A 26,959-nucleotide genomic window follows, 5' to 3' on the forward strand; every position below is an offset into this window, starting at 1 on the left:
CTTCCATTATTTTGTATTCCCCAGTATTGTCTAATAGTAGTGTATCATTGGACACTGAAAGTTTTAAGTTACTATTTTAGCTCTTCAGCTTCTCCTGTATCCATTACCTGTTTCACATCTCGAATAAGGTGCTGCAAAAGTAGATTGGATGGTCCTTGCTTCTGTTATGTGAAAAGAAAAAAAAAAAAGAGTAAACCAACAACGCCTCTCTACATTAGAAAAGCAAAGAAGCTTGAAGATCTTCAGAATACACCACTGTGATTCACTTTCCTCACAAACCTATTCGAAATAATTCATCATCAATCTGCAGCACTTCTCCAGTCTTCAATCTTGACATACACTAAAAGGAAGTAAGTATCACTTTGGTTAAACAGCATACTATTTCCAGCAAGATAAGCATACATCAAATATCAGATTAAAATCAGAGAATGTTTCTCATAAGCTTCGAGTAAATACTCAGTTTGGTTCAAGTCAATAAACTGAAAAATAAAAAGATAGGACACATCCTTCATTAAAATAAAAAATGATTGAAAAACATTAATTTCCTTTTTTTTTCAAAAGCCTTTTGTAAAAAACATGGGCTTATCTCTTCAGCAGAAAGTCATCTTCCTATATATTTTTATCCCACGTTATCTGTGTGCCTCTTGTACACTGGGATTTCAAATACTCACTGTATTGTAGAGCTCTTCCAGGCGGGATATGGTAAGAAAACGGTGCATGTTCACTCCATGCTCTATTAACAGCTTTACAAAATCCACACGGTCCATCACTAAAGCATCCAGCATTGCTTGCTCCAATGCACCAACCTTCAGATGGACAGAGACAGAGGGAAACCTTGGAAAAAAATCTTATTTTGGAGATGAAAACACAAGATTTCTGAACCCTTGAGGAACTCTTTATCACAATGATTTATCTTCATGTGTACTTACAGTGCATGGTATGAAAGAAAAATATGGTGGAGGAAGCATCTCCATTAAAAAATCTAGTAACAAGGAGGAGTACAACAGAGTCTCCGTAAAGACACTGTCCATAAAGAATTTTACATAAGATTACACAACCAAACTTGGATTATACTGTACTCTACAGTAGGATAATACTCTCCTACACTAATTCATTTTAGAAGCTAATGTATGATAATGCTCCAGGCAGAAGGAAAGCTTTTCTTTTTTGACATATGACAAAAGCTACTTCAAGGTAATATAGTTCAAGATCTCTCTGCAGAACTTGAAGCTCTTTAAGCAGACTTCACATATGAATCTGCACTAGGATAAGAACTAAAGAACTTGGATATACGTGGAATTCATAAAAAGATTTCTGCAGAACTCAGGTGTGCAGAAAATGCAGGTGAGCAGAATGAGAATGATGGCACCCAAATAGGGAAGTTGCTAATGCTCATTTGGAATTAAAAGTTACTCTTTCCCATGCATATACTCAGTTTCATGGATGTTACACTTAAATATGACCAGTAAATGTTATAAAAGTGTCACATGAAAAGCAATAACTTGTGCAAAGCCCCTGGATTATTGGTACTTCTTACTAAAATATCTCAAAGTCTATTCTTGGATCAAATTTTCAGGAACAGTTACTCCTTATGCTTTATGAGGTTACTCCTTATGCTCCTTATGAGGTTTACAGCAGTGCAGTTACTACTAAAATGACATTCTTTGTTGTAAAGTCCATTAGAGACTGAGATGACCTTTAAGCAGAAACATAGTTACAGCTGGTCATAACCCTTACTTCTCAATTTTTAAGGCTCGAGTGCAAAAAAGAAATACCCCCAATTTGTGCATAGTCATGCATGTTTCCTCGAAGAACTTAAATACATGAAGAATACTATGTCTGGATGGATAATCACTTGCTTAAATGGATGATTAAAAATCTGTTTCAAAATTTCAACATCCAGCTGTAGTAAGTGTGCACAAACTACATACTCTTATGACTGCACTGGTTGAGTGACCATCTAGGTAAAAAAATAACCATTGTACTCATATGTTTTTCTTCTTTCCAGTTTATGAAGAAAATAATGTTATTTCAGATTGTTTTCTCCTTAATTGGAAGAAAATTTTCAAGGATATGTTTCTTTCCAATTTCTTGCTGGAGAAGCAAAGAGACGTAACAGCTGTTTATTACAAGCTCTTTACACCTTGCTTGAAGGGGAGAACATTATTCATTATTCAACAGTGATTGCGCTGAACAATTGTGCTGAAGCAGGTAGGAACACAGACAGATCTTGTTTCAAACACATCTGAAGCAGAGCAAGGGAGCAGGGGAATTGCCAGTACTTCCATAAGACCAGAAGATGATCAAGGTGTTAAAGAAACATGAAAAGAGATAAGGTTATTGCAGAAATGGTATGAAAGACAGAAACTGTTTTCTTTTCTTTTTATTTGTCTCAAAGTTTGCTTCATGAGGCCCTTCTGGTGATAAGACTCCAAGTGAGAACTGCAGGTTATCAAGGTGAGTGTCACCATGCCACAGTGCCTCTGCTTATTGTTGTAAAGATAAGCAGAAGCAGGGCCAAGCCTGTCTTTTTTGGGGTTCGGCTTGGAGAAGCTGATCACTAATTATGCTTGTGCATGGCAACAAAGGTACCACCCCCTGCTGGCTTATCTGTTGGGCCAGGTATGTCACACTAACAGAAAGAAAAGAAAAAAAACTTGAGAAATAGGGGATAAAAGGCCCTCGCTAAACTAACGACTTTGGAGAAGAACTCCCAAAGAAAACATCTTTGATGGAGAACTCCCGAAGAGCAATCAGATTCCCTGAGGGCAGAAACTCTTCGGATGAACCCCTTGGCCTGCTTGCTGCAAAGCTTCCCGGCTTTCTCCCATCCCCCGCAGTGACCACAGAGTTCCTGAGATCAATGGGCTACAGACCTCGCTGGATCCACGGTGGTGATGCTCTCTCTCTCTCTCGCTTTCTGACAAGTCTTCTTACTTTTCATCTCTTTTCTATTGCCCACCTTCCCTTCCCCATATCCCTAAGCAACTAGTATTTGTAATAAACTGGTTGGGCTAACATTTGACCCGCTGTGTCTTAATCTCACACCGGGTATACACATACATATAAAGAACATCATCTCTCTCCTTTATATTGGAGCATGGCAGATGGTAAATTAATTCACTGCCTCACTCCGCACTACAGAATGTATTAGGAAAGTTCCTACAACAGAGATTTCTTTAGGGCAGATAAATCTGAGGAACTGTGTCAAATTAAAATGTCAGTAGAAAAGATTTTAGGAGTCATCAGTAAAATGGTAGCAAATTGTTGGTACCAGGCAATATTCACCTAAGATTTCTGATTATTACAGTATATTTGTATCCCCTTAAACTATGTCAGCAATGGCTTTCTTAAAGGAGTTCTGAATGAATTATACTGTCAGAAGGTCTTCTAATTGACCAACAACTAACAAAGTGGTAGGAAAAAAAGACCAATAAATTTCCACATACTGAATACTGCTTTGACAAAAAATACTCATAGTAAATAAACTGACTGTGAAGAAGTACAGAAAAATCTCACAATATGGGCCAACCAAACAAAAAAAAAAAGATTAAATACTATGCACTTGGCTAAAAAAAAAAATAACCTACTTTCACAGCATCAGCCTTGAAAGTAGCCAACAAAAATTGCCAGTGCACAAATACTAGACAATTTATTTACGCTTAAATTAATGCAGAATCATATAAAAATATTTCTATTTCACCAAATATCTCAATGAAGAACCCTGTCTTGAACAGTGGGTACATTACCAGCCAGTTTACTGGTATGTAGGAACTAGGAAATTGCTACTTGTTATTCCCCACACCTCAAAGAGCAGAAGGCATAAAAAAAAATGATTAGGCAGCAAACAGTCTTAGACATTTAATATTCTTAGTTTAAGATCTCAGCTTTCTCTCTTCATTTTTTGTATCAGTTATATTAATTCACAGCTCAAAGTAAGCTTAACCTGCCACATACATAAATACGAATGAGTGATGCAGACTCACAGGCCTTGTAAGAATACATCTTCAGTGATAAAAATGGCAAAAGCTTAATACTTCTGTTACTACAATAGCATAGACTTTAAAACAGTAAGAACAGATGCTCCCCGTTCTTCCTGAACATCTTACACAGATCGTGTAAATAAAGCTTATCAACAACACAAAGAGTACTAGATTGAAGAATTGCCAGAGGCAAACAACTAAATAAATGCAAATAAAGAAACATCAATTCCCTTTATAGGGTCAAAACATAACAGCATATTTAAAAATAAATAAATAAATAAATAAGGCAAAAATATGCAAACATTCTTGTTTATACACACATCTTTTCCATATCTTTTTTTTTCCTTTCTCATAAAAACAAATGTCTGTGCTACTGAAACACAATTAAGGTTATGCAGTCAATCACTCAGAAGTTATCAAATAATTCATCACCATGAATAATTGTACAATTACTCATTGCACCATCACATACTATGTTTCCCCAGAGGGCTCAGGCTCATTCAGTTCACACAGTGAATGATGCTCACTCAGCAGGCAGCTGTTCAACATTTTGATCTAGCTTTATTGTTCCAGGCTTGGAACACTCTTTATCATCTACACAACATTCAAATCCCAAAAAATAACTGGAAAAATTCTTTCTTTATTTTTCAGTGAGCACTCAACACCATTTTCACCATTTAAAAAAGGTTACGTTATCACCATCACTTCACAGATAGTGAACTGAGCCCAAAGAGGTAACATTTAATTTACAGATGCCCAAATATCTCAAGTATAATATTCACATATTCAGCTCTATATACCACAGGAGGTGTATTATGAACGATATAAAGTGTACTGAAAGTGTATAAATACTAGTGACCAATAAATTCAAGTATTTTTTTGTGTTTAGCAATCAGGTATACTAGCAAAATATATATGCTGACTGTCCATTACACAAAATTTATTCTGGAAAGTCAAAAAAAGTTCTTGGAATGGCAAAATCAACAATGTAATTATGTACTTTTAGGAGCTTCAGATGCCATTTTTTTCTGAAAATATTTACTCATGTTATCAGTGGGAAGTCCCAGCACTCTCAGCAATTCCAAATAGCTGAGGTGTTCCAGTTCTTCAGTCATTTCTGTGGCCCCATGCTGGACTCCAGTACATCCAAATCTGTCTTGTTCTTGGGACCCAGAAATGGACACAGCTCAAGTGCAGCCTCAACAGTACTGAGTAGAGTGGACAGATCACCTTTCTGGATCTGCTAGCAACACTGCCTAACAGCTAAAAACATTGTTAGGCCTTAGTATTCTAAATGGCAAGGGCTGCTGACTCATGTTCACCTTGGTGTCTGCTGGGTCTTTTTCTGCAAAGCTAAGCCACAGTGTCATATTAATGATGGTTTTTTTCTACCTGTCAATAACATAAAGTATTCACTTCTGGTTTTTAGAGATCCTCATTTTCTAGATCTAGGAAAATAGAACCAACACTCCTTTGTAGTTTATTCTTTCATAAATATATTATATATATATATATATATATATATATATATATATATATATATATATATTACAAAGGATTACAAAGAAATGTCCATGATCATCACAGATTGTCAATGCAGGCTTGAAAGATATACATCCAGAAGGACCACTGAAACTATTTGGAAAGGCTAGTAGTGAAAACTGTACAAATTTTAGATAGAATCTCTTTTCTAGGTAAACACTGCATTTGATTCTTCATATGACTCCCACTGCAATTGAACATTTTAAAGTTTTAAGGATAGCAACTCTTCAAAATCAGAGATCATTACTCCAGAAATAATGAGCACCATACCAATCCCCACCTAGAGCCTGACAAATGCAAGTCACGGAAAATTAGTCATCACAGCAAAGTGCAAAGACATTGTGAAAAACTAAAACATAGAAGTACCTTCCAGTGTTGTCCATAAACCAGTATATGTTTCTTGGCAATATCTAGCTGATTCCAAGCCAGTGCCAAATCCAGTTGATCTGATGCAGACATACTTGTACCTAGGAAACAAGCAAAAACTGAGCAATTTACATAATCAGTATTACTCCTTTGCTTTAAAAAGGTAAGCCAACAAGACTGTATGTCAAATGAAATCTGTACTTTCAAATACATACCTTTTAGGAGTGCAGTTAGAATGGACAAATCAATGTCTTGCTGTTCTTCAGACTCCACATCAAGTATAGTTATCTGTTAGAATTGCAGAAGTACACTAATTGAGGTGTGATTATTTCCTCTTGGCTGTGGTAGATTCAACCATACTTCAGCATAAACACTGGCAGACTAATTTTCCTTTCTTTTGGAAAGGAAATGTACCATTTTGCTTGTAATGCAATAGCATCCAAGACCAACTGCCATCAACCTGCTGCATAATAACATGTGTCTATTTCCTTTCAATTATCTTTAAAGCTGTGAAACATAAAAATGCATGACTGTGATAAGTAACTAATGCATATGATAAGTATGATAAGTATGCATGCATATGATAAGTAACTAATCAGCTTTCAACTAGAGAACAGACACTTCAACAAAGTAAAACAAATAATAACAAAAACAGATTGGATAGTTTCCACTTTAGTAATCACAGTCATTATTCCCAAAACAAATATTTGGCAGCCCTAAATGAGCTCATGAGTCACTAAACATGACAGAACACTTTGAAAATCCCAATACCCCACGACAAATTCTAGAACAGTGCTGTTATGAGTAGAAAAAAGGATAGAAACATTTCCAAATTATAAAGAAAACACTGCTAAATAGTTTAAAAAGTAAAATGTACTTGATCTTCCCTGTGAAAATAAAGACGCCCAGTCTCTAACTAAAATCAGAAAGGCTGTCATTTCTTGAGCAGGCACTGAGAAAACGAAGTTAACTAAGTTTTCGAAGCAAAGTTAACTAAGCCGCTTCTGTGGAGCTGCCTAAGATACGAATTAGCACAGACACTTTCGTGTTACTTTTATTTTAGGGATAACATTATTACTTTTTCAACTGTGATGTCAATCCAACACAGGAAGAGAAAAAAAAGGTAACAGCAGAGGAATATATTGTTAAGTCAGAGCATGAATCCCACTCACAGACTCTCTGTGCTCCATGCATTCCATCAAAATGTGAAATAGATGACTGGACTGTTTCTGTCCCAAACTAAACATGTTTTGAATCATTACTAAAACCTCCTCCTTCACTCGAGGGCGCAGATGCCTGAAAAGGAGATACAAGTTAAAACATTTTTTGCTACTTCTCCCCTGCCAAAACATCACCTAAGGAAGAGGGGGAAACTGTGTTAAACAGAAACACTTCTCTGCTGTCTTACATTCTTCCTTCCTCGAATAAAAGATGGTAAAGGTACACTATAACATCAGTTATTATTCACACAGATATTTGCTCTGATAATACATATTGAAAGTAAAAGAAATGAGACAGATAATTTCCAAAGGACTGTCCATGAATATAGAGCAAAAAGTCACTGATACTTTGGCAATCATCCTCTTCCTTTAAATAGCAATTTATAAATAAATTCAATTCCTCATTATTTGCTCATTAATCTTAACATATCTCATTTTTTCCTGCACTCATTTCCCCCTTATTTCTCTCTGCTTACTCTTCTGTTAATATTCTTCTCTCCTGTTCAAATGACCAGATTTTTTTATTTTTATTTTTTTAAAGAACAAGAAATATGGAGGAAAAGAAAGTGAAAAAAGTTCTCATTACAATATGTTGGGTGAAAATAGCATGCTCTGAAAAGGATATTGAGATAAGACAATAAATAAATTATTACTGCATATATGCAATGGACAACTGAAGTTTACTAAATCGTCATTTTTTAATTAGAACAAATCCAGCTCAATTTTCCAATAATTAACTATTAAGTAAAAAGCTCTTCTGACTTCGAAAAATTTTCACAGAAAAAAATTAATTTGCTACATAACTTCGTATATTTATTTATTTTCATTCTCGATCCAAAATTGGCATCATAGTAGGTTTAATGTAGAGTCTGCAGCCAAGGCTGTACTGAAGGTAATAAAAAAATAAATTAAAAAAAAAAAACACACAGCAAAAATTACAAATACAATTACAAATACACTGGGTTAACCAAAGACAAACCCAAGGCACACTGCACCTCCTCCTACCTCAGTCTTAGTTGCCTACAGCTACAAACCCCAATCTAGTGGCATTATAAGCATTAGAAATCATGTCTGTGGTTTTGGCATTTTTAGGTCCCTCCCAGCATGGCAGATTATGCACTACTTACCCTGTATCACCAGTGTGTTTGTGAGTAAAAGCCAGGATATCTGCAGCTCTGCCAGTGCCCTCATAGACCACCACTGGGACAGGTGGGCTGGTCCTTACATACTCCCACACCATTAGAATCACACTGGCATCTCCTTCCACCACCAATCCAACTACGGGTACTCCTTGGCCTATTCCTGGTTCAAAACACACCTTACCCAGTTACAAATAGGTTTCAGTTGTGCACACAAAAAAAAACATCAACAGAAGATAAAATCATTGCTGGGTGGATTATACATGATGGAGTCTCATAGTAAATAGTTCAACAGAAAGGAAATCATTAGTACAGCATCTTTAGTTTGACTTAATTATTCTAAGACTGATGTTCAAAGTACTCAGTGATGGTGTTTTAAAGGTGATCCATACCCTTTTTGTTACTTGAACACACAGAAAAGTCATTAGGTACTCTTTCTTAAATATTTTCTTAAATTGAACACCAGTAGGGTATTCTTCTTAATAATCTAAAATAAATTTCAAGTAAGATACAATAGAAATAAAATAAAATAAATAAATAAATTTTGACTTCATATTTCTCCTGATATGGAAAAAGTCAGAGATTGACTTAGAATCTCTAAATACAAAAACATTAATAACTGAGTTAGTCTCTAAATACTATATTGTAAGCAGATAAAGAAAACAAGGATTCAATATCGTAATTCAGCTAATATTTTTAACATATTTTAAGGTTTAAATCACTGTGTAAGAATGAATTTCCACAAATGACTTATATAATCTAGTACACAAAAAGAAATAATCATAAATGATGTGTTAATTCCAATGCATAACACTTCATGAAAATGCTGTTCTTCTCATTTTTTCTGATATTCAGAACTGAGCGACTTTCAACCTCAGTGAAATCCATCTCAACTGACCTACAGAATTGTTCATGTTGGAAAAGACCTTTAAGACTAGTTTAACGCTAGCAGTTGCACCATTAAACCATGTCCCTATGCATCATACCCAAGAGAAGATAACAGGAAATGTCAAGTAGCTCCATGACTTTTTAGGCAGGGTTTTCTGTGATAAAGCTGACTACTGCAGTACTTACTAGTGTGTATTTTTTGAAGTGATAAATACTTCTCCAAATTCCTCCTGAGCACCATTTCATTCCCATACTTCCCTACTGTCCCATCGTCTGCCATTAGAAAATGAGAATGCATGCTGTTGAGGGTACTTAGTTTGCTGAGAGGATTACCAAGAGTCTGGTACAAGCAAACAACCTATAAAAACAAAATTAAAAAGTTACTCTCATAAGCTAGCAAAATATCACCACGCATATTGCCTCATTTATATCTATTCCTTCATCATATAACAGTCTAAATAAATACTCTATTGTGCTTTTTGTTGCTCAAATAAAAACCCAAGATCATTCAATATGATCTAACAGACATGTTATTTATAGCCAGAAAACATTTCTGGTTAGGCAGGCTGGCAGTTCTTATTAAGAGACACTGACAACCTTTCTTTGCAGTAGTTGAAACACAATGGAATTTTTTCCTGAGTGTACTTCCAATAAAAATATGTAAGCTACCATTTATCAGGGAAGATTTTGCCTTACTTGTCAAGTGTCTTTAAACAGTTACATAGACTGCGCCCTCACACTGACACTTATTTATAATTCTAATTTATGAAGAAAAATCACACATGTTAATGGCCTGTTTGTGTGTACAACTAACCTTATTGCTTATCTCAAACCACATGAATATAGAAATGCATAATTTGGATCCACAAGGGAATTAGCTAACTAACTGCATTTTTTTTAAAGGAATGGCAATTTCCTGTAAGAAAAAATGTTCTAAAACTGTACACTTGCATAAGAAAAACCGAACACAGTGCCTCAACATGCCACAACATTCTGCTCTGGAGAAAAACCTAAACCTCTGTTGCTAAGAAAAAAATATCAAATTAGTAAAATGAAGCAAGCACAAAATAAAGTATGTAAGAAAGCCAAAGCATTGCTCAAACATGAAGGTTTTTATTATTAAAATACATCAACTCACATCTTTCCCAATGAGATCCCTCTGGTTCTCAATGATACCCCATGGAGGGATCCCAACAGCACATATCTTTCTCAGGTATGGCGAGGCACGGCCTTTCAGTGCATCCCCCACATATCTGGATACTCCTAAACAGATAATTAGCCATAATTTTAATTCTAAATTTGAGATTTGCTACAGAACAATAACTGAAGGACTTCCCATCCTGCAAGAGAGCTGCTCTGAAAGTAATGACTCTTATTTTGTTATGTTGGCCTGCAGACTCAGCGGTGGATGATAGTGGTAGGATAGTAGAGGTTGAACCTTCTCATAAACACTCTGTTCAATTTTGTTGCCATGAGATAGATGGCAGCAGAGGGGCGCTCTTACAAAATGGCATCTGACACCATTGAGTTCTTCCATACCAAGTACTAGATTTGTCCATGCAGGAAAAATGGCATCCATTGACATCTGTCAGTGCAGGTGGTGAGTGGAGCATTTCAGCAGTGCCAACAGCAACATGAAAGAGAAGCCACGCACAACTGTCATAGCACAAAATGAATTGATTGGCTCATCCACACAAATCAGCAGATTACGACCAGGGGACTGTGTATAGAACCAAGTAATGGCTTCAGTGTATTGGAAACAATGGTGGCAACATTGGAATATTGCAAAGTATGTACCAGCTGCTCACACAGGAATAGAAGGAACACTGTACACAGGTTTGTTAGGACCTACTGAACTAATATAGTGCTGAAAGTGACCATTTTCTGGATTGCATCATTACCAGTGATGAGATGTTGTGTCACCACAATGAGTCAAAATCAAAACAGCAATCCATGGTGTGGCAACATGTGAATTCAACACTTAAGTAAAAGGTCAAGACACAGCCCTCAATAGGTAAAGGGATATGCACTGTCTTTTGGAATAAGAAAGGGGTGATAAATCCTGGAACCCAGAAAAAAATCCACTCTGACTGCTGTCATCACAATGTTGTGTAATCTGAAGGCTCAGCTTCATTAAGAGTCAGGCCAGAAAAGAAGACCTTTCTCTAGCAACATGATAACACTAGGCTCCATACCAGTTCGTAGACAGAGGAGTTTATTGTTAACCAAGTCTGGACTGTCCTACCACACTCCCCTAATAGTCTGCAATTGGCACTTTCTCACTTCTGTCTATTCAGGCCAGTGAAAGATGGACTGCATAGGAAACACTTTCCTAGCAGTGACATCAACACAGCAGCTATGAAACAACAGGTCACCTCCACTGTTGCAGACTGTCATGATTGCTGCACACAAGCTTTTGCTTATCATTGGTGAAAATGTATAGCCAATAATGGTAACTATGCTGAAAAATAGTTTTCTGTAGCTGAGAATTTCCTTTATCGAAGTGTTATTATACCCTTTGTATCTGTTGTAGTTTCCATGGAAATAAAGAGGAGGAATTACTTTCAAAGCAACCTATATATTGTATTCTGTGATTATGTTTTAGGCAGAAATAAACCATCCATCCTGCTTGTATACATGATGTGTGCTGCAGTAATTGTAATGCTCCAATGTAATGACTAATTGCTTCAAACTCAAATTTTTAGTTAATAATTTCCATATACATGCTAATGTCACTTTCTACCTAGTCATAAAAATTCATTATTTACATACAGGGTAGTTCCCCAGTAAGGTCCCTGGACTAAATAAAAGATAAAAGAAGTAATCTGTGTCTGATCAACCACCTCAGTTTTTGAGAGGATAATATGCTAATAGATCAATTGTAAGGATTATCATAATTCAAAACTTTCCCAGTGTTAAAACAACAACAAAACAGAAACTAAATATAGATTTGAAAAGAGTTTCTAAAAATACCGCTCAGTCATCAGAAACTGAATATTTTAATGAAGCAGACAAAATTAACTGCAAGTAAGTCTTTGTTATCCACTATCAGTTGGCGCTGTGTTTCTTATTACTTGTAGAATACACTGCTGTTAAAATAAATAAATAAATAAATAAATAAGAACACCTGTATACATTGTTAGTCTTTGAATTGTGCATTGTTATAAAACAAAAATGTTTTACTCTGTAAAAAAAAAATAGCACAAATTATAAAACTAACGATTTTAACATTATATTTGCCCCAAACCTTTATGTTTATACACACAAAAAGAACACCAGAGGAAGACTGAAACAATTAGAAGAATTACACTACCACTGTTGATGCCTTCAGTAATTATCCATGCTCCTGTAGTCTCAGCAGCCTTCACCAATCCTCTGCTGAAAACCTGCTTGACCTTTGAGGGAAGTTTGAAATTTTCAGTGCCTCCGTGAACAGAGATGACCAGCTTTGGCAACTCCATCTGCCATTCATTAACCATCAGGTGCAACAGCTGATCCAAATTGCTATCATAAGAGAGTCTAATATACTGGAAGAAATAATCATAAATAAAATAAACATTATTGAAATACTTGAAGAGAGGAAACTGCAACATCTTACCAAGTTCCCAGCTCTAGCATCTTAAAGACTTTGTTGTGGGTTAGAATTTTCATAATACTGTGATTGCACAGAAATGTGTCAGTGAGCAGTACAGGCAGCAAGACAAGCAGCTACTCTTAATTGTGATGAAGTTCAACATAAAGATATTATGCACATACACTAACATGACTTACTTCTAGGTTTCTCCTGTTATCTTGAAGCAAAATAGTCTATAGTCACCAAGTGCCACTCTTTGCCTTTCTTCCAGGGGAATTATAAAAAGAAAGCAAATAAATAAACCCAGCCATCAATGGGAATCATTCAAACCTTGGCATGGTAAGTGTGATCTCCGTCTTGAAAATTGATTGTACCATATGCATCCGTTGGACTTGTCTTTGTGTGTTTTTGCACAGACCATTCTTCATCTCTCTGCAGGGAAGTCTGACAGACAGGCCAGCTACAGTCTACTCCTGGGTGATCTCCAATCAGCCTTCCACAGCAACATCTCACATTAAAAATAAAATTAAAAAATGATTTTATATTATACACACTAGTGCACAGATCTAGGATATTCACCAGAGTAGCTCAAACACTCTTCTGCTAAGAAGGATATTGTAGCATTCTAACACTAAATAAAATAGAAATCTCAGTGATGGTAAAATGACACTGAATTAAATAATAAAAAGGTTTTTCTGGATATATCGTTTGTTCTCCTCCTGGGGAACACTGATAGCGCTCTGACAGTTTACCCACAAGTTAATTCTGACCTGAGCTCTACAGCTCAGATTTATTGGAGTCTTACATAAAATTTCAGAGGAATATCTTAAAACACAGAAATTTTCTATAGCTATTACAATAGGTTATTCTGGGTGCTGAAGGAGCTACAGTCATGAATGCAAATGAGAGCAGCAGCTTTCAGTCAAAAGAGAACTCTAGGCTAACTCCAGGACGCCAGCATATTGAAAATACAAAATAAATACATGTAATGTTAATTGAAATATAACAGAAGCTCAGTTAGCATTTAAGATTTGCAACAGGATGAATAACTCAGAGTCCAAATTCAATCAGTATTACTGTCACATAGACTTCAGCAGGCTCCAGCCGGTTCTACAGGATTAAATTTGATATATTCATAGTGATATATGACACTCTAGTTTTCTTTTACATATTTTAGATATTAACAAGCTGTCAGAGAGGGAAGGGAAGGGAAGGGAAGGGAAGGGAAGGGAAGGGAAGGGAAGGGAAGGGAAGGGAAGGGAAGGGAAGGGAAGGGAAGGGAAGGGAAGGGAAGGGAAGGGAAGGGAAGGGAAGGGAAGGGAAGGGAAGGGAAGGGAAGGGAAGGGAAGGGAAGGGAAGGGAAGGGAAGGGAAGGGAAGGGAAGGGAAGGGAAGGGAAGGGAAGGGAAGGGAAGGGAAGGGAAGGGAAGGGAAGGGAAGGGAAGGGAAGGGAAGGGAAGGGAAGGGAAGGGAAGGGAAGGGAAGGGAAGGGAAGGGACACAGGGAATTGCATAGGAAGCACAGGAACTGCTGAAACAAACTAGTCATCTATAAACCTTATTCTGATGAACCTGAAAGCACAATTCATGGTAAATTTTGCCTCCTCATAGACCATCCAGGTCAAGGCTGATGATCTATACAAAAGTATCCAAGCTGGAGCTTGGATAAGCCAAGTTTCCTGCAGATATGCAATTAAATAGCTATTACAAGGAATCAAGGGTTCAACAGAAATGAAAGATCATTCCTGACATTTCAAGTGCTGTCAAATAGCATGTGGACTCAGACTTCACTTGGAGGTGCTCTACAGGCATATATGTTCTAAAACCATTCCAGAGCAATGTAGCTGCAAAATCAGGTAACACAAGGAAAGAAGCTTTGAACATTTGCCTATAAGGAACATGAATCCAGTGGCCATATTTATTCATGGCTCTCAGCATGTAACTTAAAGGAAGGATAAGAAAAAGAGGGATTTTTGATTACATTATTGGTCTTTAGAGGATAAATACCCTTACAGCTGTGAAATTAGCCTCCCTGCTCCAATTGTTTTCTCTTTTTTTTTTTTTTTTATTCTGGGGACTCCAGGGTAACAGCAAAATATCCATTAAAAATATCCTCAACAGAAAAGGTTAGTAACTCTGTGGATACCCCATCATTTTTGGTCCTGCAAATATCTTGTAGCCATCATACTGCTCCTACAGTGGTCTCACTAAAATAAATTCTCTTATCCAGGAGTCATTCTGGAAGACAGTAAAACAAAAGCAGTCTCAACTAAATAGTATGTTAACTTCCATTATTTACTTACTACACCATATTACACAATCTGACTCAACAAATGCCAGTGCTTGGAAGAACAGCACTGAAAAGCATTCAGACTTATTAGCAGTGGATTACATTTTCTAAAATCTGAATTAATTTCAGTCCACAGAGTAAATCTCCATCAATTAAGAAAACAGGATGACTGTCCCACACGTCATGCTCCATAAACGGAGCAATCATGCCAGTGCATATCAGAGCAGCAGGAACCACAGCAACCTTACTTTTTTAAATCAGAAATCCTATGGAAAGCAATCATCTGACATGACAAATAACCGCACTAACCATGAAATTGACAGGCCCAATGAACACTGAGCAATTTTCATCATTAGCAGTATTTTCACTGCATATTTAACCTTTAAATTCAAATATACCCACAGATGAGCTGCACTCAGAACAGTTTAAATACACTGTGCAGACAGCAAAGGAACCGCACGTGGACCTAACACATGCACTGCAGGGTACATGCACCTGTTTTTATCTAGGAGATATTCACAACAAGAGGTATGAACTAAAAAGAACTGGTATTTCCTGAACAGCTCATGCTCCACCTCAAGTTGGCATGCTCATTCTCTTGAGCCAAATAGAAGGAATGGACAAAGTGCTAAAGGCCTCCATAATCTGGAAGGTCAAAAGCCAAGATCAAGAGACTAGAATGGGTGAGGAAACTAAAGTACAACTAAAGTACAACTAAAGTTGTTTGGCTTTGTTTTGCTTTTCCATAAGCTTTTGTGCTCTGTGCCTGGTGAGGGAACTCAAGGAGGAGAGGAGCTAGCAGCCAAAAATAGTGGTTGAGCCATGTATTCCTTCAGGGCACTGGAGCCACACACATCCCCAGGACCTGCTGAGATGCTATGAAATTTGATAAAAGATCAAATTTCCCGAAGTCCCATTCATCCTAGCCTTGAACACCTCCAGGGATGGAGGATCCATAGCTTCTCTATGCAATCATTCCATTGCTTCATCACTTTCACAATGAAATTTTTTCCTGTCTAATCTAAATCTGTATTCCATCACTTTAAAACCATTATTACTTGGTCCTATCACTGCACTCCCAAATAAAGAATCTCTTCTCATTTCTCCTGTAGGACCTCTTCAAATATTTAATGCCTGCAATGATGTCTCTCTTTAGAGCCTTCTCTTCTCCAGACTAAACAACCCCAGCTCCATCAGGCTCTCTTTGTAGAAGATGTGCCTCAGTGGTCTGATCACCCTTGTGGCTCTTCTCACATCTCACTCCAGCAGGTCCACACTGGGATCCCAGATCTGAATGCAGTACTCTTAAATCGGGTCTCACAAGCAAGGAGTGAGATAATCACTTCCCTTAGTTTGCTGGTCATGCTTATTTTGATGCAGTCTACAATATGACTAGGCATAAATGTGCCTAGAAGGTCAGACAGAGACAACTTGTGAAACACCTCAAATCTGCATTCCTGAATATTCACACAGTAAGACTGGTCTAGGTGCTGTCTGGGATGTGATTGTGAACACATACTGAACAGTGAGTAGAGGTAATTTCAGCACACCACAGAAGCAGTAAGTTTCCCAAATTTCATTAGGAACTACTTAACAGAGTTATTCTACTTAGTATTAGCAAATACTTGCATAACCCACTCATAAACCGTTCGCAAACCTTCGGAAGTTCTTTGCAAATAAGAAACCACTAAAAGATTTCAATTGCCTATGACACTGTGATATTTGGTTGAATCATAATAGATGTCAAGTTCATTCATGTCTATTTTGGACTATGTGGAAAATTACAAATCTCAAGCTGACTTCACAGCTGATCTAATAAATACAATATAAGCAATTATTATGCTCTGATGAAAATGACTTCCTGTTAGGAAAATTCTTCTGTGTCAGAAGACTGATTTGATGTAAAGCTTTTCTGTTTTTTTTTTTGTTTTTTTTTCCCCCAGGTTCATTTTCATACCATTGAGTTTCTCATACCAACTAACAATATTGTAACACTGAGAGGGGAGATGGCACAGAACTGCAGAAATGCTGTGATATTACCTTAAATCAGATTAAACCATGAAACTATACCCTAAGTACTCCTTACTTGGCTTACCTAGCCCTAAAGGAGTAAGTACAAGTTAACCAGTTCAAAGCACAAGTTAACTTCTGCTTACATACACATCAAAGTATCAGCAAATTAGCAGGAAACGATAAATCTTTACAGCATTTCTAGTTCTAAAATGTTTGCAAGAATTTTAAGATCTCTTTTCTTCTGCTCTACAGAAACCATTCTTTTTGCACAAATCATTTCCTTTGGTTTTAAGACCAGTGTTATTCTCTGTATTAATCATTTTCAGCAATGTGATTCAAAGAAGCAATTTATTTGCTTTTTGGAAAATGTGATTCTTGTTTCACATAAGTCTTATAAGTGAATAAACAATAGAATAGAGTAGAACAGAGTAGAATGGAGTAGAGTACTTTAGTTCTATTAGAAAGCACCTTCAAAGATCATCTAGTCCAGCTGCAAAATGTTAAATGTAAAATAAAAAAGCAAAAAATATTGGATGGAAACCAACTAGTTAGTATAACCTACAATACTAGCTGCTTCAAAAATATACACATCAGTTAAAAGCACCAGAATAATGTAATTTTTGTTACTTGAAGGAGTGAATGCCCAGTGCAGAGCAGATGAAAAAAAATCTACAGAAAATCTGTCACTGGGGATGTTTCCATTGCCTTTTTTCTTCTCTTTATTTCATTATTCCTCTTTTTCTGATTCTTACTGTTTCCCATTACCTTCCCCTCTCTCTCCTTGTATCACCCAGGATACAGCCTGAATCCTAAGATAAACTCACTCACAGATGTTACCATATATACATTATTTTTGCATTCTCACCTGATTAAATTCTGGCACACCTGGCACCCTACAGGACATCTATGAGAAAGATAAATAATTACTATATGCATGGACAAAAGAAAACATCTGTAACAGTATTCATAAAATATTGATTCCTCTATGCCAAAATTCTTACCAGCAGAATTAAAGGTTGTCTTCTTCTGCATTAATCATCGGAAGAGCTACCAGATAATTTCAGTGATTTGGTTTGCATGTTTCATCTCAAAATATATATTCTAACTACATTTCAAAAATAAGTTCTCGATTGTCTACACAATCCATGTGCTCAAAACGACATAATACAAATTGCAAGTTCACATCCTCAAAACATGACCTTGCTGAGCATAATTAGGAAGCACCTTCCATTAGATAAACTCTGGAGTGTCAAATTATGCTTTTCTTCTCACAGAATAGCTGAAGAGTTTGATCTGTTCCTTACTCTTTTCACACTCTATGCCAATCTGAGTGGAAACCTGTGTCTCATAAGATTGCAATCAACAGTGGGCATTATTTTGAGGATGGGAGAAAACAGTAGAACAGGATTACAGATTTCTGTGCAGCAGTAGTTCAATATCAGAAGCACATCAATTTTTCTCTCTTTCATTTGGATGACATGACGCAGTTTTGGTTATTGGACTGACAGCAGGACATCCAGGATGGCATGGAAAGTTAACTGTTCATAATTTCTAATTCAAATGAACAGCAACATTTAAAATGTACTGGTGAAAGGATCTATGAAATTTACCAACTTTATCATGGTAAAGATGCATAGAATTACATCCAAACTTCACAAAACACCCATAAATGTTCACTCCGACTCTTTCTAGAATTAACAGAAAGAAAATGAAAGTCATTGTTTTACCTGTGAGGATCTTTCAAAGAGGGAATAATGTTTGCACATTCTCTTTTACTGAAGACCTCTTCTATCCAAGATCTGGGGGTCTGAAAAGACATTTCAAACAAAATTATATTCCTTAACAATGGAACATAAAACAAAAAATTGCATTACAAAGTTTAGGCTGCTGTAAATGCCTAGCTCTGAATGATTCCCATCACAACGTTAGATGAAACCACACACTATTAGCTGAAAATACAGCTCTGAATTGTCCTAGCCCTTTACTCCCAAGCTTTCTTTCATGGAAATATGAATTCTAAAGTATGTTCCCATTCCTCAGCAATAAACATGAAAATGATTTAGAGGGTCACATACATAGAATCACAGAATCACTCAGGTTGGAAAAGACTTTAAAGATCAAGTCCAACCATGACCTAACCATACTACCCTAACTCTTAACTACCCTATGCTTAATCATGACCCTGAGCACCACATCAACACATACAGGGATGGTGACTCAACCACCTCCCTGGGGAGCCTATTCCAGTGCTTCAAAACCCTTTCTATAAAGGGCTTAAACTTACCCTGGTACAACTTGAGGCCATTTCCCCTTGTCCTGTCACCTGTCACCAGAGAGAAGAGACCAACCCCACTCTTGCTGTAAGCACCTTTCAGATATTGGAAGAGAGCAATAAGGTATCTTCTATACATGTAACTGAAAGTATTGCACACTCCTTCTGATAGAAGACTACCAAACAGCAATATTACTAAAACTGATAATGTGTAAAAAAGGCATTATTTCATTTTTACGTGAAATACACTATTTATTCTTTCTTATTTTATTATTATAAGAGATTTCAGAATTTATGCATTCTGATTACATGTTTACTGAACTAGGACTATACTGAAAAACTAAAGACAGGGAACAAAGACTGGTCCTAGCATTTAAAGTGATGTTAGTTGGAATTTCCCCACTGGGATACCGTCCCAGTGAAGGCTGTTGTAGCTGAATGAACTGAACACTCACTGTTGTAAATAGATTTTTTTCAAAGAACCTTTTTTTGTTCTAGCCAATCAAACTACAGGAAACAAAGGATCCCCCTACAGTCTTGCCTCAAGGCAGAAGGAGGGACCAATCACACAGAGGTGAACGGATGCAGGTGCTTCATTGCTGCACAGGGCAGCAAGCAAACTCCCAGTCTGCCCACCTCACCTCCAAGATACCCTCAGAAAACAGGTATGAAGCTCTGGAATTTGACAGACAAACAGTGATTTAAATGAAGGTCTATCCAGGTTGGAGGGGTAACCAATCATAAGTCAACCTAACATCCATATCACAACTACAAGACAAAAAGAAGCATTTCTGTCATAGCTGAGTCCCTTGAGAGGGAACAGAGGGCCAGACCAGACCAACAGGGAAGTCTGCCATCTCTTTGGGTCCCAAGTAAGAGATATTAATGGAAAACTCTCTAGCTTGGTACAGCCCCCTGATTATTAACCATTATTGATTTTTCACATCAGCAACGAGGTATCAAAAAGATACCTCAAAAACAGAGAAGGTCTTGTGAGTGAAGTGGAAATTAGTGACTTTCTTGCTGATCATGAAGTATTCAAGTTTAAAATTTTTGGTGCTAGGAGGAAAACTGCCATCAGAATTTCAGCTCCAGATATGGGGAGAGCAGACTTCATGCTACTCATTTCATGATTAGCCATGCAAGGCAAATGGTAGTCAAATAATAAACACTGACTCCTTGTTCATTTTCTAGGTTGAAAATTGATTACTCCCATGTAATATGCCTAACTTGCAAAAATCCTTATGGTGAGTACTTGTCTCAATACTTGTTTATTAAATGTCTTCTTCATACAATGAATTAGAAAAGAATTCAATTCATGACGGTGACAACTGATTAAGAGCTGTGCTCAGAGCATTTCTGAGGTTGGAGTTCAGCAATAATTCTTTTAAAGAGAATACTTCTCTTTTATCTCTTGAAAGGAATTAATACTGTTAATTGAAAAAAAAAAAAGAAAAAAGTTTTGTTTGAGGATTTTTACTCCAGCTTCATATCCCTAAAAACCCCTGCATAAACTCACAGCTAATCACCTGGTTATGGAATATCAAGACATACATGGGTGAAAAATCAACTTGTCTGCAGGTTCAGATCCAGCTCCCATCAAGGCTAACAGCAGTCCTTTTGATTTTAATGTAGTCTGAATCACTCCCGCATTGATTAAGATGAAAGAGTTTATTAAAAAGCAGTTTGCAGGTATTGATATGCATGTGTATTCTTCCAAGGGTAACTAATTTAATTGTATCTGGTTGAGCTTAGAGTAAAGAAGAGCATGGAAGACCCTTGGGGCTGGACAGAGCATGGGCACACAGGAAAATTAATTACCTCAGAAAGACAACTACTGAAGACAAGAGACAAAAATTAAAACCAAGGAAAAACCTGAGAAGCAGTGAAGAAAATTTCTTTGAGGGCAGGCATGCACTGCTTTCAATAGTAGTCTTTTTAGTAATCATTATTGTTTCACGCTTCCCAAATCACTTTTTCCTAGTTGTCTGAGCTATCAAGTAAAACAGAGAAATGTTTCTACTGTTATAACACACTGGGACTCTGACTTTCTGAAATCCTTTAATACTTCTGGTAACACTTTTCAATTTGAAGGAACAAGAAATCTATTTATGGGGTGCCTCAGATAAGAATGAACTTCAGCAAACTTCTCATTAACAGGACAAAGAGTAATGGAATTGCCAAGAGGTTGCCAAACCTCACAGAACTTGCTAAGAAAACATGCTCAGCCTTATGAGAAAAGAACATTCACATTGCTGTCATTTTGATTAGTAACAACACTAGCAGTTTATATATTTTTGAACAAGCTGTTGGCATTATTCAATCTTCCCCCCAGCTATATTATCTCCAGCTTTCTGGAAATAAAGTGTTTTTGGGGTATCTTGCCTGGTATACTTATCCCTAAAATAACATATCTTGTTCTAAACATAATTTTTTTCATCCTCTGGAGAGAGGTAAGGTAGTTAAGACAAAAGTAAGGATGCTTAAAATTCTGGATGCTTTGTGCAAAATTTTACTATTTTGGTCCAAAACCACTTGTTTTCTTATGCAGTTGAGGCAGTGACTAACATATCCTACAACTGATCAAGCCACTCTAATTTCAGTTTTGTTAGATTTAGTGTCTAACAAATCCAGTGGAAAAATCCTACTGATACTGATAAACTTTGGACAACTTACCATGAATCCAATCTTGGATCATTGATAAAATTCCCGTTTAATTTGAGTGAACGAAGTAATAATTCAACTACTTTGGCCCTTGTTTCTCTGAGATAGCCCTATAGCCACACACTCATCTCAGTTAGCTTCATTTCAAGATTCTTCAGTATTTCTTTTTATAACCAATTAGAAGCAAACAAACATTGCAAAAAAACATAGTTCACAAATTCTCTATAATTTTTGTCTAGATGAAATTCTAGACAGTTTCACTTAAATAAATAAATAAATTGAAATCCCAGTCAGCCATAGGAAAAAAATAAAACACAAGTTTGTATCACTCTATTTCATCTTATTATGAACAAGTTCCAAAACTGAAACACTGTGACATGCAAAATACTTACCATTATTATACAAAACACAGTTGAAATCTTTGCTTAACATGTAAAATATATGCCATAAAAATAACACCCATTTGTCAATCTAAGGCTTTAATTAGATGTCCAAATTAATAAACAGGAGAAGGATTCTAAACCTTCATGTTCTTTACAGCAATTTGTGACTTCAGTACTGGGTAAGTAAGAATGAAATGAGATTTCTCCTCTGCTGTTTGTCCAATCTTGCTTCCTGGCTTTCTGAAACACCTCCGTAATACGTGTATTTCTCTCTTAAAACATTTCAAAAGTGTCATCATTCAATTAAACTTCAACAACAGATCAAAAATTATTCCTTCACTACAACTGAGATATATTTCTTCCAGTCAGTATCAACAAGCATGCTTCCTACTACAAAAATAGATCTACCCACTGTTTCTGATTTACAAATTTATTTTCTGATATACTGAAGACCGAAAGCAATATTGTAATTTTCCTTCTAGAAAATCTTGAGACCTTTATTTGGGAGATTTGCCTTCACTTTTCTTACCAGACTAAGGATTAGGACCGCTGCTTATGCTTCCTTGCCACAGAATAGGCTTTGGAGATTTCTAGCCTGATTTAGTCAATGAAGTGGGAAGAGTTTGGCGCTGAAATTTAAGGCACATGAGTAGTTTTTAGAAAACCGCTTTTAATCACTTCTCCAGTATATTTAGTGTCTGAGATTCTTACATAATATGGCATTAAAGGGACACTCTCAGGTCAAATTTAATTACACAAAAGTAAGGTTTCCAGTAGTAAAGAATGAGATCAAGAGAGTAAAATTCAGAGAACACCTCAAATGTCTATTTCTTTCAAACTCCTGTTGGGCGGGGATGCAAGGCAAAACACAAAGCAGCAGGAAGATAAACAATCCTCCAAAGCCTGGCAGGGACACCTGTGACATGCTGCCACAACTGAGACTTCTTGTGGGGGGTTCAGCAACTCCTCATACCTGGGGGCCAGACAGCACGAGCAGGTGAATCACCCAGGCATCACACGCTGTCCCTGGTTCTCAGGGGTTCCCAGTTGTCTCAGAGAAACACCGTGATCCCTGTTCCTGCTGTCTTCTGCCCATGCTCATGCTGCTCCCTCCTATACCTCTTCTCAGAGTCAAACCTCGTAGATGTATACTGCACCAATTACATACTAACAAGCAGTGGCAAAAGTACAATTGTTGTGCTTTGTAACCAGTTTTCCTAAGACAAGGTTTGCAAGAAACATTCAGCCTCTTCAAGAACAGATAACATGCACTATTAAGTACTAAACTCGGGAAAACTAGGTTACACTGCAAATACTAACCAGTATTTTTTTAGGACTATTAGGTATAATAATGTCCACTTTGGAGTGAAAGGCACAGATACAGACATATTCTAAAGACACCAAATGCTATTCCTGATCCTCAAATCTTCTGCAAAAGATAATGGAAAGGCACACACATCTCTGTTTCAGAATTACACCCATTACTGAAATATAACCACTTCCTCCACAAAAAAGCAGCATCTGCCTTTAATTGCATATTATAGCTTTAGACAAGGGAAGATAACATAAATTAAATAATGACTAGACAGTTTAAGTAATAATAGGCTAAGTCATTCGAACAAAATCTGTTCATGCAGAAAACTACTCATGACAATCAAGTTTGTAATCACTCACTACACTGCAACAAATTGTACTGATACCACAAACTGCAATGATCTGTATGTCATGTCTCAGCCAAAACACTTCTCAAAGAGCTGAAAGGTGCTACCAAACACTGCACCTCTGCTCTGCACAGAATCCACTACACACAACCACTTTTCTGATTGGTATCTCAAAGGCTCATTCAAATATTCAATGAGTATCCCTAAAGATCTTAACTCTGAGAATCAACATTTTTAAAAAGCTGAGCAGATATGGCAGAATCTCTGCAAAACAAGACATAGCTGTACTGTTTTCAGTTAAGAAATGTTTTGTTATTATTAAAATGATGAGATGAAAGCAAATACTAATTTAGTAGCAACAGATAATCACAGGGCTGATACATTTGCTCCAGGACTCCACAGCACCCATACAGTACCTGTAAAAGCTGTAACTACTGATGTCAAGAAAAAGACTCAGAAGTCCTAAAAGTGATTTCCTGTGCTTAGAAAGGAGGGAGCTATCATTACTGGGTGAAAGCTGCGGGAAATCAACCAAAGGGAGTGTGCAACCAACCTTCTTCAAACACAAAGTGAGGGGAGGGAAAGAGGAACGAGGAACTTCTCAGCATAGCCTCTACAGGAATACAGTTCAGCAAAGTATCCTAAAACATTTTAAACCCTTTTAAAAATTAACTAAACATAGAGCAAGCCACTTGCAAGAACAGCAGGTACCTGAAATGCAGCCAGATTTCTTGTAAGTTAACACTCAAAACTGTTTCACAAGAGCTCAGCCTGTCAGCAAATTTATGTCTGTTTTAACCCTGAGTCCTGGAATGTTTCCTGAGCTATAAAAGCTGAAGTGGTCTTGCAGGTATTGTAATTTCATGCATAAAATTCCTACATGAAACACAGGACTTCAGCAATATTTCTACTTCCCATGATAACTACTAAATTTCTGCCAGCATGAAGGATTTCAGACTTCAACACTGTTGAAGCTGTCTTGGGATAGGAACTCTCCTCTTTAGTTTCCATTACATACACACTTATGGTATGAGGTAATATAGCAACTGATCATAACAAAGAACACCACTTCAGATTCATGTAGGGCAGAAGTGTATTTTACAACACCAGATTGCAATACAAACCCAACATGAGGTTTTCAACACACTCCCAGGTATTCTAAAATGTTCTTGTGTTCAGGCTACACTGTTGGAGGACAGCAGCCTGGCTTTACAGCACAGAAATGCCACAGTTACCCCCAACTTTCATCACTGCAGTACATCACTCCATCTGTTACTAACAAGTATCTTTCACTTTTGCAATTTTTCTCACTGGCTCCTTTGCTCAAGCGTTTAAAACTCCGTACATCTGCAAAAATACTACATCATAAGTAATTGAATTTGTGAGAAAACTGTCATCACTACATTTTGAGAAGACTCACAGAAGTACTGTACAGAACACTGAATTTGTACACTCCACTGTTCAAGAGTGAAATACCCAATTATGAAAGACAACTGCCAGTTACTCCCGAGCCACTTCCACAGGAATTCCACAGCTAGGTATTCTTTTTTTTTTTTCCTATTTTTTAAAATAAAGAATAATTTCAGCAGAAGCTCTCTGTCTTTTTCCTAGTAATCCATTTAGTCATATTAGCTGTTAATTCTCAATTCTTTGTTGATACTTGCAGTAAAATAAGAGTCACCTGTGCTAGTAGAGTAAATGCAGACCCAGGTTAGGGGTAAGCAAAAAAGAACTTGCACAAAAACAAGAACTCTGCACAAAAGAACTTGCTAAGAATCTTCAGTCATACAGAAAAGAGATTTCAGATGATTTTCCTAGAACAAAAGGAATCTATCAGCTTCTCAGAAATACATAAATTCAGTCTTCAAACAATGTGATACTGTGGCATTTACTTTCACACTTAGTCAATTGCACATAAAAGTAAAGTATGCATGCCTAAGTGCCTTTCTGGATTGCAGTCCTAAATTGAAGGCTCATAAAAATGTTTCCAAAACTGCAATCCCAAGCTCAGCCAGCGAAGGAAAACCTGTTTGACTATAATGAGCTTTCCAACACACTGCTTCTAATCCCAAAGTGGACCACACAAGACAATCAGAAGAACATTTATAAATGCAAGCAGAAGTTGAGCCATGGCAACAAATACTAAATAGAAAATTATCTCCTTACTGCTGTTGAAGAAGTTTTTTGGTCATATTCCCCAGCTGGAAATGACAAAAAGTCTCCATGACATGGAATGTGATTTGGCCTTCTGCCTGAAATAGGCTGATCCATAACCCACAACTCCAGCAGAGTCGTATTTTTAAGACAGTTTGAATGTGGCTATGCTTCTTAACTGTAATCCATACAGAAAACAAGGAATCTGTACTTAAAGCTGATGGCAGTTGCCTTGCTAAACACTGACATCTGTCTCACATTGCTAGCATTGGAACACAGTATAATACAATACATCACTGCCTATTACAAAGCCAGTTCAATAAGCAGCCCAAAATATAGATTATTAAACCAAATAGCCATACATAACGACATACAAGTATATATTCTAACGATTTTAATTGATGGAAAACAGTCCAAAATTGCAGAGTAAATTATAAAAGACAAAATCTTATGATAGACAAGAGCAGGCACAAATAATACAGTATTTGCAAATAATTATAAATCCTTAAATATAAAAATGGCTTTGCTTTTCCATGTTTCTTTTAGAAGGCTCTTTAATGAATAGCTCTGCCTGTTTCACTGGCAATCTTTCTCAACTCAGTACTATTGGTAACACAGAGAAAATAAAGCAGTTAGTCTCCTTGTATTCACTAATGAAGCATCATCAGAAAATCCCACAAATTCAAGCAAGTTACACACACACTTTGAAATTATTTTGCTGCAAGTCATTTTAAAGTAGCAAAACTCAAGGCAGTCATAAGAAAATGTTGCTTCCAGATTATTATTCAGAAGCCAGTACAGTACTTCAAGAC

General features: G+C 36.7%; 1 protein-coding gene across 1 annotated transcript in view; it reads right to left on the minus strand.

The window, feature by feature from the left end:
* Positions 1-26,959, minus strand: part of LOC136054270 (transient receptor potential cation channel subfamily M member 6-like) — a 49,396-nt gene that overhangs the window by 8,369 nt on the left and 14,068 nt on the right. The window contains exons 2-13 of the mRNA XM_065745457.1: positions 18,741-18,820; positions 17,879-17,917; positions 13,043-13,220; positions 12,452-12,665; positions 10,277-10,401; positions 9,325-9,496; positions 8,239-8,413; positions 7,064-7,187; positions 6,107-6,179; positions 5,892-5,992; positions 672-806; positions 108-161 (exon numbers count right to left, since the gene is read on the minus strand). Coding sequence (XP_065601529.1) covers positions 108-161; positions 672-806; positions 5,892-5,992; positions 6,107-6,179; positions 7,064-7,187; positions 8,239-8,413; positions 9,325-9,496; positions 10,277-10,401; positions 12,452-12,665; positions 13,043-13,220; positions 17,879-17,917; positions 18,741-18,820 — 1,470 coding nt within the window. The remainder of the gene's footprint in view (positions 1-107; positions 162-671; positions 807-5,891; positions 5,993-6,106; positions 6,180-7,063; positions 7,188-8,238; positions 8,414-9,324; positions 9,497-10,276; positions 10,402-12,451; positions 12,666-13,042; positions 13,221-17,878; positions 17,918-18,740; positions 18,821-26,959) is intronic.

The sequence above is a fragment of the Cyrtonyx montezumae genome, unplaced genomic scaffold (assembly GCF_038088225.1).
Source record: "Cyrtonyx montezumae isolate F1298 unplaced genomic scaffold, pur_monq_1.0 scaffold_36, whole genome shotgun sequence".
NCBI lineage: Eukaryota > Metazoa > Chordata > Aves > Galliformes > Odontophoridae > Cyrtonyx > Cyrtonyx montezumae.